At 42.2% G+C, this 14,035-nt stretch overlaps 1 protein-coding gene across 1 annotated transcript in view; it reads left to right on the forward strand.

The window, feature by feature from the left end:
• Positions 1–14,035, forward strand: part of LOC111967824 (glutamate receptor ionotropic, NMDA 2C-like) — an 80,551-nt gene that overhangs the window by 18,051 nt on the left and 48,465 nt on the right. The window contains 4 exon segments of the mRNA XM_070444907.1: positions 4,433–4,498; positions 6,906–7,094; positions 7,534–7,874; positions 8,067–8,181. Of these exon segments, the coding sequence (XP_070301008.1) occupies positions 4,433–4,498; positions 6,906–7,094; positions 7,534–7,874; positions 8,067–8,181 (711 nt within the window).

Genomic DNA, 14,035 nt, shown 5'->3' on the forward strand with positions numbered 1-14,035 from the left:
CATAAAAGAGAGAATCCAGTCACCCAAGTTATAGACTGTTTTCTCTGCTACCGCACGGAAAGCGGTACCGGAGCGCCATGTCTAAGACCAAAAGGCTCCTCAACAGCTCCTACCCCCAAGCCATTAGACTGCTGAACAATTCATAAAAATCGCCACCGGACAATTTACATGGACCCCCCCTCTTGTACACTGATGCTACTTGCTGTTTGTTTGTTACCTATGCATAGTCACTTAGCCCCCACCTACATGTACGGATGACCTCAACTAGCCTGTACCCCTGCACACTGACTCGGTACCGGTGCCCCCTGTATATAGCCTCGTTATTGTTATTCTTATTGTGTTACTATTTATTATTACTTTTTATTTTAGCCTACTTGGTAAATATTTTCTTCTTCTTGAACTGCACTGTTGGTTAAGGGCTTGTAAGTAAGCATTTCACGGTAAAGTCTACACTTTAAGATAAAGTTTGATTTGATTATTCACAATGACAGATGCAAGTTTTTTCAGGGGAGAGTAGCCTAGCATTACAGATTAGTTATACGAAAGTAAACAACAACCTGAAGCATGTCTGACGATTAAATATTTGCGAGTGATGAAGAAAACTACTAGAGGGGTGCCGGTGGTGGCATCGAACCATATTTATTTGAACCTGAGTATTCTGACAAAGAATTTTGGCAAACTGAGTTTCAGATGGCCGCCACCACTCTAGCCACCGAGGCCGGAGAAGCAGCAGGACCACAGCCCCAGCCCATCCCCAAGATGAATGCAGATCGGTAGTGTAATTGTGCTCCAATGCAGACTCACGAAGAACGCTTACGCTATGGAGAATGTGATTATTAATGTTGAGAAACAGTTAGCTTGCTTTCGCAACAACAAGGATTTTTGAAAACCTGTTTCCATATTGTCCAAAAAATTAAATGTTATGAGTACATGACTGCTGCTCCAGATTCTCAAATCCACAATGCCCTTTGGTCTATTGTCATTCCAGACAGTTGAGACTAGTCTCATACCACATCATTTTGGAGTGCGTCCTCCACGGTGAGACATTGGGTCCAGGAGTCCAGATCCCTTTCCTAGCCTTCGTCGTAAATGCCATCTGAGACAAATATCAATCACATTATGGGGTATACACTGGTTTTCAGCAAGTGGAAGACTCCCAGGACTTGTGAATAGTCAAAGTTACAGGTATTTGCTGCTCCCAGACTGTGATGTGTCTGTTGTGTATCATGTTAGTAATGTGACTGCAAAAATAAAGAATATCCATGCAAATGGACTAATAAAGCAGGAATTGTATTGTCATCTTTATAATATACATTGAACAAAAATATAAACGCAACATGCAACAATTTCAAAGATTTTACTGATTTACAGTTCATATAAGGAATCAGTCAATTGATATAAATTGACTAAATCATTAGGCCCTAATCTATGGATTTCACATGACTGGGAATACAGATAGGAATCCGTTGGTCACAGACACCAGTCAGTATCTGGTGTGACCACCATTTGCCTCATGCAGCGCGACACATCTCCTTCTCATAGAGTTGATCAGGCTGTTGATTGTGGCCTGTGGAATGTTGTCTCGCTCCTCTTCAATGGATGTGCAAAGTTGCTGGATATTGGCGGAAACTGGAACACGTTGTTGTACAGTGTGCAAACCCACAGTTTCATCAGCTGTCTGGGTGGCTGGTCTAAGACGATCCCGTAGGTGAAGAAGCCGGATGTGGAGGTCCTGGGCTGGCGTTGTTACACGTGGTCTGCAGTTGTGAAGCCGGTAGGGCATACTGCCAAATTCTCTTAAATGACATTGGAGGCTGCTTATGGTAGAGAAATGAACTTTCTATTATCTGGCAACAGCTCTGGTAGACATTCCTGCAGTCAGCATGCCAATCACACACTTCTTCAAAACTTGAGACATCTATGGCACTGTGTTGTGACACAACTTAACATTTTAGAGTGACCTTTTATTGTAATGAACAGGCTGTTTAATCAGCTTCTTGATATGCCACACCTGTCAGGTGGAGGGATTATCTTGGCAAAGGAGAAATGTGCACACAATTTGAGAGAAATAAGCTTTTTGTGTCCGTGGAAAATTTCTGGCAACTTGAAGCATGGGACCAACGCTTTACATGTTGCGTTTATATTTTTGTTCAGTATATTTTTAGTCACAAAAAAATGTAATACAAAACATTCAAGCATTGTTTGTGCCCCCTCAACAAAGAAAAGGGAAGACGTTTGGTTGCATATAAAGAACAAATCCTGGAGTGATGTCTTCTGATCTAACCAGGTCCTCTTTCTCAGGTCTCTCCCCTGTGGCAATGTTGTCTGGAAGATTATGCTTGGGCAGGTGGGATGAAGGATCCTTGTAAACCACAGTTGGATCCTGTCGCTGCTCCAGCACCTGGTTATTTATTTGGCAACATACTGCTTGGACTGTTTCGGGAACTGTTTCTCACAATGACTGCAGAGTGCATTTAAGCATGTTTAGATGGCTGACACACACACACACACACACACACACACACACACACACACACACACACACACAAACACACACACTTATTCTAAATTATAATTTTTGTGTTTCACAAAATACAGGTAGCTTATGTTGTAACAGAAAATATGGTACTTTATGTTATGCTAGACAATGTCTTCAAAGTGTGATTTACATGTGACACATTTTATAATAAAAAGACTGATATAAAGTCAATTGGGTTTATCCATTCGTTCAAGTTCTTCAAGTATCAGTGGCAGTTGTAGCTTATTCCATGCTCACATTTTCATTGATATATGCCAAATTATTATTATGTGTATTGACTAAGAAAAACGTCCACCCTAACACACAAGTCAAGTGATTCCATGTTTACTAACCTGTACTAAACTCGCATCTGTGATGTCAAGCTTCAAATAAGGGCATATAGGTCACAGAGTTTGCTGCACGAGAGCGCACATGCACATTTGTTACCCATCTCCGCTGTTGGCCACATAAAATAATGATATAAAATAATTGCAACCACTTTAGGTGGAAAGGTACACATTTCCTGACTAAAAACCATTAGTACTTTTGATAAAAATAGCAAATTCGACTGTATTCTTTCAATAAAACCAAAATTTTGCCTACTATTCGCAGATTTCTCAATTACTCCCAGTAGTGCACAAAGAAACCTCATGAGTCACATGAACCGTTTTTGCAGCTTACTTGGCTCCATTCATCTTTTACCCTGTCCTGACTAGTCTACCAGTCTCTGCCACTGAAAATCACCCCAAAAGCATGATGCTGCCACCACCATGCTTCCCTGTAGAGATGGTGCCAGGTTTCCTCCAGATGTGACGCTTGGCAATCAGTAAAAGAGAGAATCTTGTTTCTCATTGTCTGAGAGTCCTTTACAGTAGGTGCCTTTTGGCAAACTCCAAGCGGGCTGTTATGTGCCTTTTACTGAGGAGTGGCTTCCGTCTGGCCACTCTACCATAAAGGCCTGATTGTGGGAGTGCTGCAGAGATAGTTGTCCTTCTGGAAGTTTCTCCCATCTCCACAGAGGAACTCTGGTGCTCTGTCAGAGTGACCATCAGGTTCTTGGTCACCTCCCTGACCAAGGCCCTTCTCTCCCGATTGCTCAGTTTGGCCGGGCAGCCAGCTCTAGGAGGATTCTTGGTGGTTCCAAACTTCTTCCATTTAAGAATGATGGAGGCCACTGTGTTCTTGGGGACCTTCAATGCTGCAGACATTTTTTGGTACCCTTCCCTAGATCTGTGCCTCGATACAATCCTGTCTCAGAGCTCTACTGACAATTCCTTCGACCTCATGGTTTGTTTTTTGCTCTGACATGCACTGTCAACTGTGGGACCTTATATAGACAGGTGTGTGCCTTTCCAAATCATGTCCAATCACTTCAATTTACCACAGGTGGACTCCAATCAAGTTGTAGAAACATCTCAAGGATGATCAATGGAAACAGGATGTACTTGAGCTGAATTTTGAATATCATAGCAAAGGGTCTGAATACTTATGTAAATAAGGATAGTTCTGTTTTTTCACTTTGTCATTATGGAGGATTGTGTGTAGATTGATGAGGGAAAAAATGTGTGTATTTAATACATTTTAGAAGAAAAATGTCTGAATACTTTCCGAATGCACTGTATATCAGTGTTCATAGCGTGGCTTTAATAGAGATAGAATCGACCCTCACAGCCCGTTGTTTACGTGTGTGTGTTTGTGTGTGTCTATAAGTGTGAAGGTGTGTTTAGGTGTTATAACAGCGATAGGATTGACCACACATTATTTACCTCCTCTGGGTGTGGAAAATGTCTCCTTGAGAGTTTGCGAGTGTTTGTGAGTGTGCTCACCTGAAGAGTGTACAGTATTATTGGATAGAGCTAACATATTCTCATTCCCCCCTCCCTCTCCTTCTCACCCCACTCCTCCCCCCTTTAGGCTGAGGGTTCCACGTTTCTCCAGATGGGCGCCTCCCTGGAGCAGCAGATCGTCTGCATGTTCAAGGTACAGGAATAGAATAATCTAAAGTTCATGTTCACTTATAGAGCCCCCTTTCAGCCAATCAGAATTTAGTATTCAGGAAAGCTGTGGTCTGAAATCTAATGTCAATATATCATTTTACATTTATGGGTCGTTCCACAAGTACGTTTTGCATTCCTTTTGATATTTTAAGTAGAAATTGTGCATCAATATTGCATTTTAAAAGCCTGTTATATTATATGAAGTGCCCTTCAGATTATTAGTATGAATAAAGACTTGCTAAAGCAGGGTTTCCCAAACTTGGTCCTAGGGCCCCCCTGGGCGCACATTTTGTTTTTTTCCCCTAGCACTACACAGCTGATTCAAATAATCAACTCATCAAGCTTGGATTATTTGAATCAGCTGTGTAGTGCTAGGACAAAAAAAATATATGTGCAACCAGGCTGGGCCCCAGGACCGAGTTTGAGAAACCCTGCGCTAAAGTGCCACAATTCAGCATTTTGACATGTTTCTTGTCATGTTTTTGCCGAATTCTATTAAGATTTCAACCCACTTATCCAAGTTTTCATTTTAAAGCTTTTACAAAGTTATTTCTGAAGATTATTATGTATTTATGTTATTAGTGATCAATTAACATCTGTCCCTCATTTCAAGGTCAAATATTTTATGTGAACTGAACTCTCGTTTCAATATGGTGAAACTATTCCTTTTTTAATTATTTTTTCAAAAGAAACATTGTACATATAAAAGTAAAATCATAGAGTGAAAGCAGGTGAACTGGATCTACTCTTTTTGGCCTTTTTCATGTGTTTTGTGGTGGAAAACTGAGCGCATCCAGCACAACACGTCAACTCTGTTACCCATAGATAGATAGGCTAGAGATGTTTGAACAATTAAATTTTTTTGTGAAGCTTGCATTCAATTTCAACTCCCTGTGGCACACAACAAACTTCTGTTCCCCATGTCACAAGTGGATTTATCGCTGATTTAAGATCAAAACATCAACCCTGTCACGGTCAACCCTGTTACTTTATTTTGCACTTTATCGGCACTTACTTTTGTTAGACTTCAGTGCGGCCTTTGACATTATCGATCATAGTCTGCTGCTGGCAAAACTTATGTGTTATGGCTTTACACCCCCTGCTATATTGTGGATAAAGAGTTACCTGTCTAACAGAACACAGAGGGTGTTCTTTAATGGAAGCCTCTCCAACATAATCCAGGTAGAATCAGGAATTCCCCAAGGCAGCTGTCTTGGCCCTTTACCTTTTTCAATCTTTACTAATGACATGCCACTGACTTTGAGGAAATCCAGAGTGTCTATGTATGCGGATGACTCAACACTATACATGTCAGCTACTACAGCGACTGAAATGACTGCAACACTTAACAAAGAGTTGCAGTTAGTTTCAGAGTGGGTGGCAAGGAGTAAGTTAGTCCTAAATATTTCTAAAACTAAAACTAAAACCTCAACTAAATATTGTAATAAATAATGTGGATATTGAGCAAGTTGAGGTGATTAAACTGCTTGGAGTTACCCTGGATTGCAAACTGTTATGGTCAAAACATATTGATACACCAGCACTGTCAGCACGGCTGACCCTTGGATGTACAGAGAGAGCTAATATGAATAATATGCATGTCCATCTCTCCTGGCTCAAAGTAGAGGAGAGATTGACTCCCTGCTGAATGTACCGAGCTGTCTGTTTGAACTACACCCATGCATAAGAGATGCCACAAGAAGTCTCTTCACAGTCCCTAAGTCCAGAACAGACTATGGAAGGCGCACAGTACTAAATAGAGCCATGACTACATGGAACTCTATTCCACATCAAGTAACTCATACAAGCAGTAGAATTAGATTTAAAAAACAGATAGAAAAACAACTTATGGAACAGCTGGGACTGTGAAGCAACACAAACAACGTCACAGACACATGCATACACACACACACGATAGCATACGCACTATACACACACGTACACCTGGATTCTGTACTGTATATATGTGGTAGTGGTGGATTAGGGGCCTGAGGGCACAGAGTCTGTGAATGTATTGTAATGTTTTTAAAATTGTATAAACTGCCTTAATTTTGCTGGACCCCAGGAAGAGTAGCTGCTGCCTTGGCAGGAACTAATGGGGATCCATAATACATACAAATAGAAAAAACATAAAATCATTTTTTATATTTAACTTCTTAAGATGGAAAAACGTGTTTTTTCCCCAAATTAATTTGAACATGTGCTCTTTATGACAATGTTTATTAGGTGAAATAAAAAGTTATTTTGGACCAAATTACACTAGCCAAAATGTACTCTATTAGTGGAATGACCCTTACATATAATATGTTCTATTTACATTTACATTTAAGTCATTTAGCAGACGCTCTTATCCAGAGCGACTTACAAATTGGATCATGTCTATATTCTAGTTGATGGAGGAGTATGACTGGGGAGACTTTGTAGTAATCACCAGCATGTGGCCGGGATACGAGACGTTTGTAGACTACGTCCGATCCTACACGGACACTTCCTACTTCCTGTGGAGGCTACAAGATATCCTGTCTCTGGAGATGTCTGTCGGAACCAGTGACGTCCGAGCCAAACGCATGTTACAGCAGGTAGGAGAGAGAATTTTAAAAACTATTTCCAACGAGAGAGAGAGAGAGAGGGAGAGAGAGAAGGTTTGGGCTTGTTAATAGGCAATAGTTATAGTATGTTATGTCTCCATACAGATGTACCTAGGAAGAGGACCAGTGCCTGTTATTAGGGTTGAACCTGGATGTAGACATGAAGCTAGGGTTAGGGTTGAAGCTAGCGTAACGGTTGAACCGGGATGTGGACATGAAGCTAGAATTAGGGTTAAGGTTACGGTTGAGGCCAGGGTTAGGATTGAACCTGGATGTGGACATGAAGCTAGGTTTAGGGCTGTGGTTGAAACTAGGGTTAGGGTTGGACAGGGATGTGGACATGAAGCTAGAATTAGGGTTAAGGTTACGGTTAGGTTTAGAGGTTAATGTTAGATATTACTTACAGTGTTATATCTGTCTGTCCCTCTAGATTGATTCCCAGGTGCTCCTGGCCTACTGTTCCTATGAAGAGGCCCAGTACCTGTTCCAGGTAGCAGGGGAGGTAGGTCTACTGGGGCCTGGGTACATCTGGATCCTCCCCTCCCTCGCATTGGGCAACACAGAGAGCCCTCCACCTATGAGCTTCCCTGTAGGACTGATTGGCGTCATCACTGACCACTGGAGGAAGAGCCTGAGGCAACGTGTCAGAGAGGGAGTGGCCATAGTGGCTAAAGGGGCGGATAGTTTCAGAAGGCATCAAGGGTTCCTTCCAGAGGGACACAGCGACTGCAACACACCAGTTACACATATCAACAACAACACACTGTTCAGGTGAGTGTCTGAGGCCACACACCCTCTCGTTCTGTGTGTGTTTTTGTAAGTATACACATACTAAACAGGGTGTTGTGTGTGTGTGTGTGTGTGTGTGTGGTGTGTGTGTGTGTGTGTGTGTGTGTGTGTGTGTGTGTGTGTGAGTGTGTGTGTGTGCTGAAAACTGAATCTGTGTGTATGTGTGTGTTGCAGACACATGCTAAACGTGACATGGGAGCGTAAGGACCTGTCGTTCAACAGTGATGGCTACCTGACCAATCCCTCCATGGCCATCGTCGCACTGGACAGAGACAGACTTTGGGACAAGGTACTGAATTACATGTGTGTATGTGTGTGTGTGTCTGGACCGTGAAACAACCAACCCAGCCATACCTTATTCATCTGGTTACATCTACAAGTAGTGTATCTCCCCTGGTGGTATAATCAGTTGCACAGCTGTGTCCAAGGGTACGCACGCACGCACCAGCACGCACGCACGCACGCACGCACGCACGCACGCACGCACGCACGCACGCACGCACGCACGCACGCACGCACGCACGCACGCACGCACGCACGCACGCACGCACGCACCACACAACACACCACACACACACACACACACACACCAACACACACACACCACACACCACACACACACACACAACACACACACACACCACACCACACACACACACACACACACACACACACACCACACACAGGGTTAAGGGTAGGTTACTTTCTAAATGTAATCCGTTACAGTTACTAGTTACCTGTCCAGAATTGTAATCAGTAACATAACTTTTGGATTAACAAACTCAGTAACGTAATCTGATTACACTCAGTTACTTTTAGATGACTTTCCCCTTAAGAGGCATAAGAAGAAGACAAAAATGTATGTTACCAATTGAACCACATCCATTGCAGGATAAATCAATGTTAAAGTTTACATAGCTGGCCATGTATGTATGGATGTTACATTTTACTTTATGGGTTGGTTATGTAGGCTTCTTCTAACCCATCACTTTCTACTACATATAATAATACGATTAAATTACATCTTTACATTCAAAACCGGGCTCCCGAGTAGCGCAGTGGTCTAAGGCACTGCATCTCAATGCTAGACGTGTCACTGCAGACCCTGGTTACAGTCTGGAGTGTATCACAACCGGCCGTGATTGAGAGTCCCATAAGGTTCAGAAAATCTAGAACTAAGAACAGATATAGCCCTTGGTTCACCCCAGACTTGACTGCCCTTGACCAGCACAAAAACATCCTGTGGCGTTCTACATTAGCATCGAATAGCCCCCGCGATATGCAACTTTTCAGGGAAGTCCGGAACCAATATACCCAGTCAGTCAGGAAAGCTAAGGTTAGCTTTTTCAACAGAAATTTGCTTCCAGTAGCACTAATTCCAAAAAGTTTTGGGACACTGTAAAGTCCATGGAGAATAAGAGCACCTCCTCTTAGCTGCCCACTGCACTGAGGATGGGAAACACTGTCACCACCGAGCTTTTTTCCATGGCTGGCCATGCTTTCCACCTGGCTACCCCTACCCCGGCCAACATCTCAGCACCCCCTGCAGCAACTTGCCCAACACCCCCCGCTTCTCCTTCACCCAAATACAGACAGCTGATCTGGATCCCTACAAATCAGATGGGCAAGACAATCTGGACCCTCTCTTTCTAAAATTATCTGCTGAAATTGTTGCAACACCTATTACTAGTTTATTCAACCTCTCTTTCGTATCGTCTGAGATCCCCAAAGATTGGAAAGCTGCCATGGTCATCCCCCTCTTCAAAGGGGGAGACACTCTAGACCCAAACTGTTATAGACCTATATCCATCCTGCCCTGCCCTTCTAAAATCTTTGAAGCCAAGTTAATAAACAGATCACCGACCATTTCGAATCCCACCGTACCTTCTCCATTATGCAATCTGGTTTCCGAGCTGGTCATGGGTGCACCTCAGCCACGCTCAAGGTCCTAAACAATATCATAACCGCCATTGATAAAAGACAGTACTGTGCAGCCGTCTCCATCGACCTGGCCAAGGCTTTCGACTCTGTCAATCTCTGCATTCTCATCGGCAGACTCAATAGCCTTGGCTTCTCAAATGACTGCCTCGCCTGGTTCACCAACTACTTCTCAGTTTGAGTTCAGTGTGTCAAATCGGAGGGCCTGTTGTCCGGACCTCGGCAGTCTCTATGGGGTGACACAGGGTTCAATTCTCGGGATGACTATTTTCTCTCTATATATCAATGATGTCGCTCTTGCTGCTGGTGATTCTCTGATAAACCTTTACGCAGACGACACCATTCTGTTAACATCTGGCCCTTCTTTGGACACTGTGCTAACAAACCTCCAAACGAGCTTCAACGCCATACAACACTCCTTCCGTGGCCTCCAACTGCTTTTAAATGCTAGTAAAACTAAGTGCATGCTCTTCAACCAATTGCTGCCCGCACCCTCCCGCCCGACTAGCATCACTACTCTGGACGGTTCTGACCTAGAATATGTGAACAACTACAAATACTTAGATGTCTGGTTAGACTCTAAACTCTCCTTCCAGACTCACATTAAGCATCTCCAATCCAAAATTAAATCTAGAATCGGCGTCCTATTTCGCAAACAAAGCCTCCTTCACTCATGCCGCCAAACATACCTTCGTAAAACTGACTATCCTACCGATCCTTGACTTCGGCGATGTAATTTACAAAATAGCCCCCAACACTCTACTCAGCAAACTGGATGTAGTCTATCACAGTGCCATCCGTTTTATCACCAAAGCCCCGTATACCACCCACCACTGCGACCTGTATGCTCTCTTTGGCTGGCCCTCACTACATATTCGTCGCCAGACCCACTGGCTCCAGGTCATCTATAAGTCTTTGCTAGGTAAAGCCCCGCCTTATCTCAGCTCACTAGTCACCATAGCTACACCCACCAGTAGCACGCGCTCCAGCAGGTATATTGCACTGGTCATCCCCAAAGCCAACACTTCCTTATGCCGCCTTTCCTTCCTGTTGTCTGCTGCCAATGCCTGGAACGAATTGCAAAAATTACTGAAGCTGGAGTCTTATATCTCCCTCTCTAACTTTAAGCATCAGCTGTCAGAGCAGCTTACCGATCACTGTACCTGTACACAGCCAATATGTAAATAGCACACCCAACTATCTCATCCCCATATTATTACTTACCCTCTTGCTATTTTGCACCCCAGTATCTCTACATGCATATCATCAGCTGCACATCTATCACTCCAGTATTAATGCTAAATTGTAATTATTTTGCCTCTATGGCCTATTTATTGCTTACCTCCCTACTCTTCTACATTTGCACACACTGTACATAGATTATTATTATTTTTTTTTTTCGTTTGTAACTCTGTGTTTTTGTTTTTGTCGCGGTGCTTTGCTTTATCTTGGCCAGGTCGCAGTTGTAAATGAGAACTTGTTCTCAACTGGCCTACCTGGTTAAATAAAGGTGAAATAAAAAATTTAAGGGTGGAGCACAATTAGCCTAGAGTCCTCCGGGTAAGGGGAGGCCGTGGTAGGTAGTCATTGTAAATAAGAATTTGTTCTTAACTGACTTGCCTGGTTAAATAAAGGTTCCATTTTTTAAATTTTATTTTTAAGTCCATCAGAATTCCAGTCATTCCAATTAATGTTATACCTCTTGATCTTCAAGAATAGAACTTGGACATATGGAAGGATAGATTAGTCAAATTGTTTTACCTGAGCATAACCCCAAAACTAAGGACTTATTAGCAATCCCTAAACTGATGTTTATGATTTAGTTGTCATGGAGGACTGATTTTGCTCATTGATTCGAGTTGAAAAATAAATGCTGCGCTCATGGAATGGCATGCTTTGAGCACTACTGAAAAGTGCTATTTACATGTGAAAAATGTATGCCATATGCTGCATTTGCTATAGGCCTATTCTTAAACAGTTTGTTGGTGACACTTTGATATCTTGATAATCCACAGATGAAACAATATCAAAATGGACACCCCGCCACTTTTTTGGTAAAAGCTGAGGGATGCTCTGTCTCAGATTAATAGACAGAGCTATGGATGCAATAACTGACCGTCCATGATATTAGAATGATTGTTTTAGCCATGTTATGAGGCTATACAGTGTTTGTTTACATTTACAATGTTTACAAACATTGGAGAATAACAAGCTTATATTTTGGGTTCACATGGGGTGTGACAGTTGAACTAAACTCATTTATCAGTCATTTATAAGTTATATTCTTCTATAATCAATAGGTATATACAGTATATATAATTTATAAGTCCAAAAATGGATGTAGCAACTACAAATTGCCCCTTTAAGTCTATCAAAAGTTTGCGAGTTTCAGCAAGAAAAGCCCCACTTTTATTCCATAGGCTGGGATCCGCACTGTGCAGCTGTTGCAAGAGTGCATTTTTCACTGGCTGTCCACTGGTTTCAAAAACAATGATTGATAGGCAGCTTAAACTTCTTGAATTCAATCATTATTGGGTTCAAATACACATTTAGATTTGTGAACAGCCATCCACAGTGTGATTCAACAGTGTGATTCACATCAATGCGCTATGTAGATAACACTATTAAGTGATCTGTATTGCCGTAGACTACACCACTGCTGTCCTCCTTACCTCCAAGCACTTATTTAAATTGGATAATCTTTGGATGCCGACAGCAGTCGTATTATTCGAAGACATAGCTTGGACTATAGACTAAAAAAGCCTATTTTCCCGCGATCCAACAAACTAATTTGGTGTGTCATCATAGTGGTTTCTGACTTGTGGTCAGACTCACTCAGGTGGAACAAACTTAAACTTGTGCCTTTTTTCAATGCTGATTTGAATGTCAAAGATTTTTTTTCTCTCAAACATCCTTTCTGAATTTAAAAGTAATCCTCAAAGTAATCATCTAGTTTTTCCAAAAGTACCTGTAATCTGATTACAATATTTTTTCTGGTAACGTTACGGATTACAGTTACTGTTTTTTGTAATCCCTTACATGTTACGGATTGCAGCTAATCTGTTACTCCCCAACCCTGCGCACAGACACACACACACACACATACATACATGCCAGGCAGTGACATTGATACAGTAGGCTTGCTGTGGCAAGGCAGGAATACATTTGTTCAATAGTAGTAGGGATATTACTCTCTGGCCTTTTCCTATAGTCCTACTATAGTCCTCTGGCTACCCTTGGAAGATTTGTGTATATGGTTTGGTTCTTCTGTCCTTGCGGGGACCTAAAATCCCCAAAAGTCCCCACAAGGATAACTAAACAAGAGATATTCTCCCTTGTTGGGACATTTCCCACATCCCCATGAGGACAAAGGCTATTTTAAGATTAGGGGTTAGAGTTAGGGTGACAATTAAGGTTAGGGTTAGAATTATGGTTAGGGTAAGGTGCTAGTGGTTAGGTTTAGGGTTAGGAATTAGATGTAGGGTTTGGCTTAGGTTTATGGGTTAAGGTTAGTTAGGTTTAGTGTTAGGGAAAATAGGATTTTGAATAGAAAAACATTTTAGGTCCCTACAAGTATAGAGGAACATAACATTGTTTGTATGTGTGTGGTTGTGTGTGTGTGTGTGTGGGTCGTGACTGTGCAGTCTGAAAACTCAAGCACAAACAAAAAGTCCGGCTGCTGAGGTTTTTGCAATGCTCCGGAATTCCAACATAACACACAGTCATTCACAACCCCTGCTTCTATTTCTTCCCTTTAACCTTCTCACTCTCTCTGTAACACTCTCTCACTCTTTCCTTAAAACCTCTCTCCCCCTCCTTACCTCCAGTGTCATGTAGCTCATTCGTTAGTGAAAAAGTGTCATTGTGCACTTACTTGTGGGTTTGTGCATGTGACATGCCCTTTTCATCCCTTCTCTCTCTTTTTGACACACTGACAGCACTACACATCTCATTTTTTTTAAACTAAGTCAGGGGGATCCGTCTCTCTATCTTCCTCACTGCTTTCCTCCTAGAGAGGGAGGGAGGAGTGATTGATTTCAGTAACTGCCTGAGAAAAGTTCCAAGCAGTTAAAACAGCACTGAAATTCATAGAGTCAGTCACAATAGTGTGGGTTATTTACACGCTAATGTGGCTTTAAATAGTGTTGTAGCTATTTACAGGTTTCATCTATAATACATGACATCATCTATACACATGTAGCCAC

Source organism: Salvelinus sp. IW2-2015, linkage group LG8 (genome assembly GCF_002910315.2).
Source record: "Salvelinus sp. IW2-2015 linkage group LG8, ASM291031v2, whole genome shotgun sequence".
NCBI lineage: Eukaryota > Metazoa > Chordata > Actinopteri > Salmoniformes > Salmonidae > Salvelinus > Salvelinus sp. IW2-2015.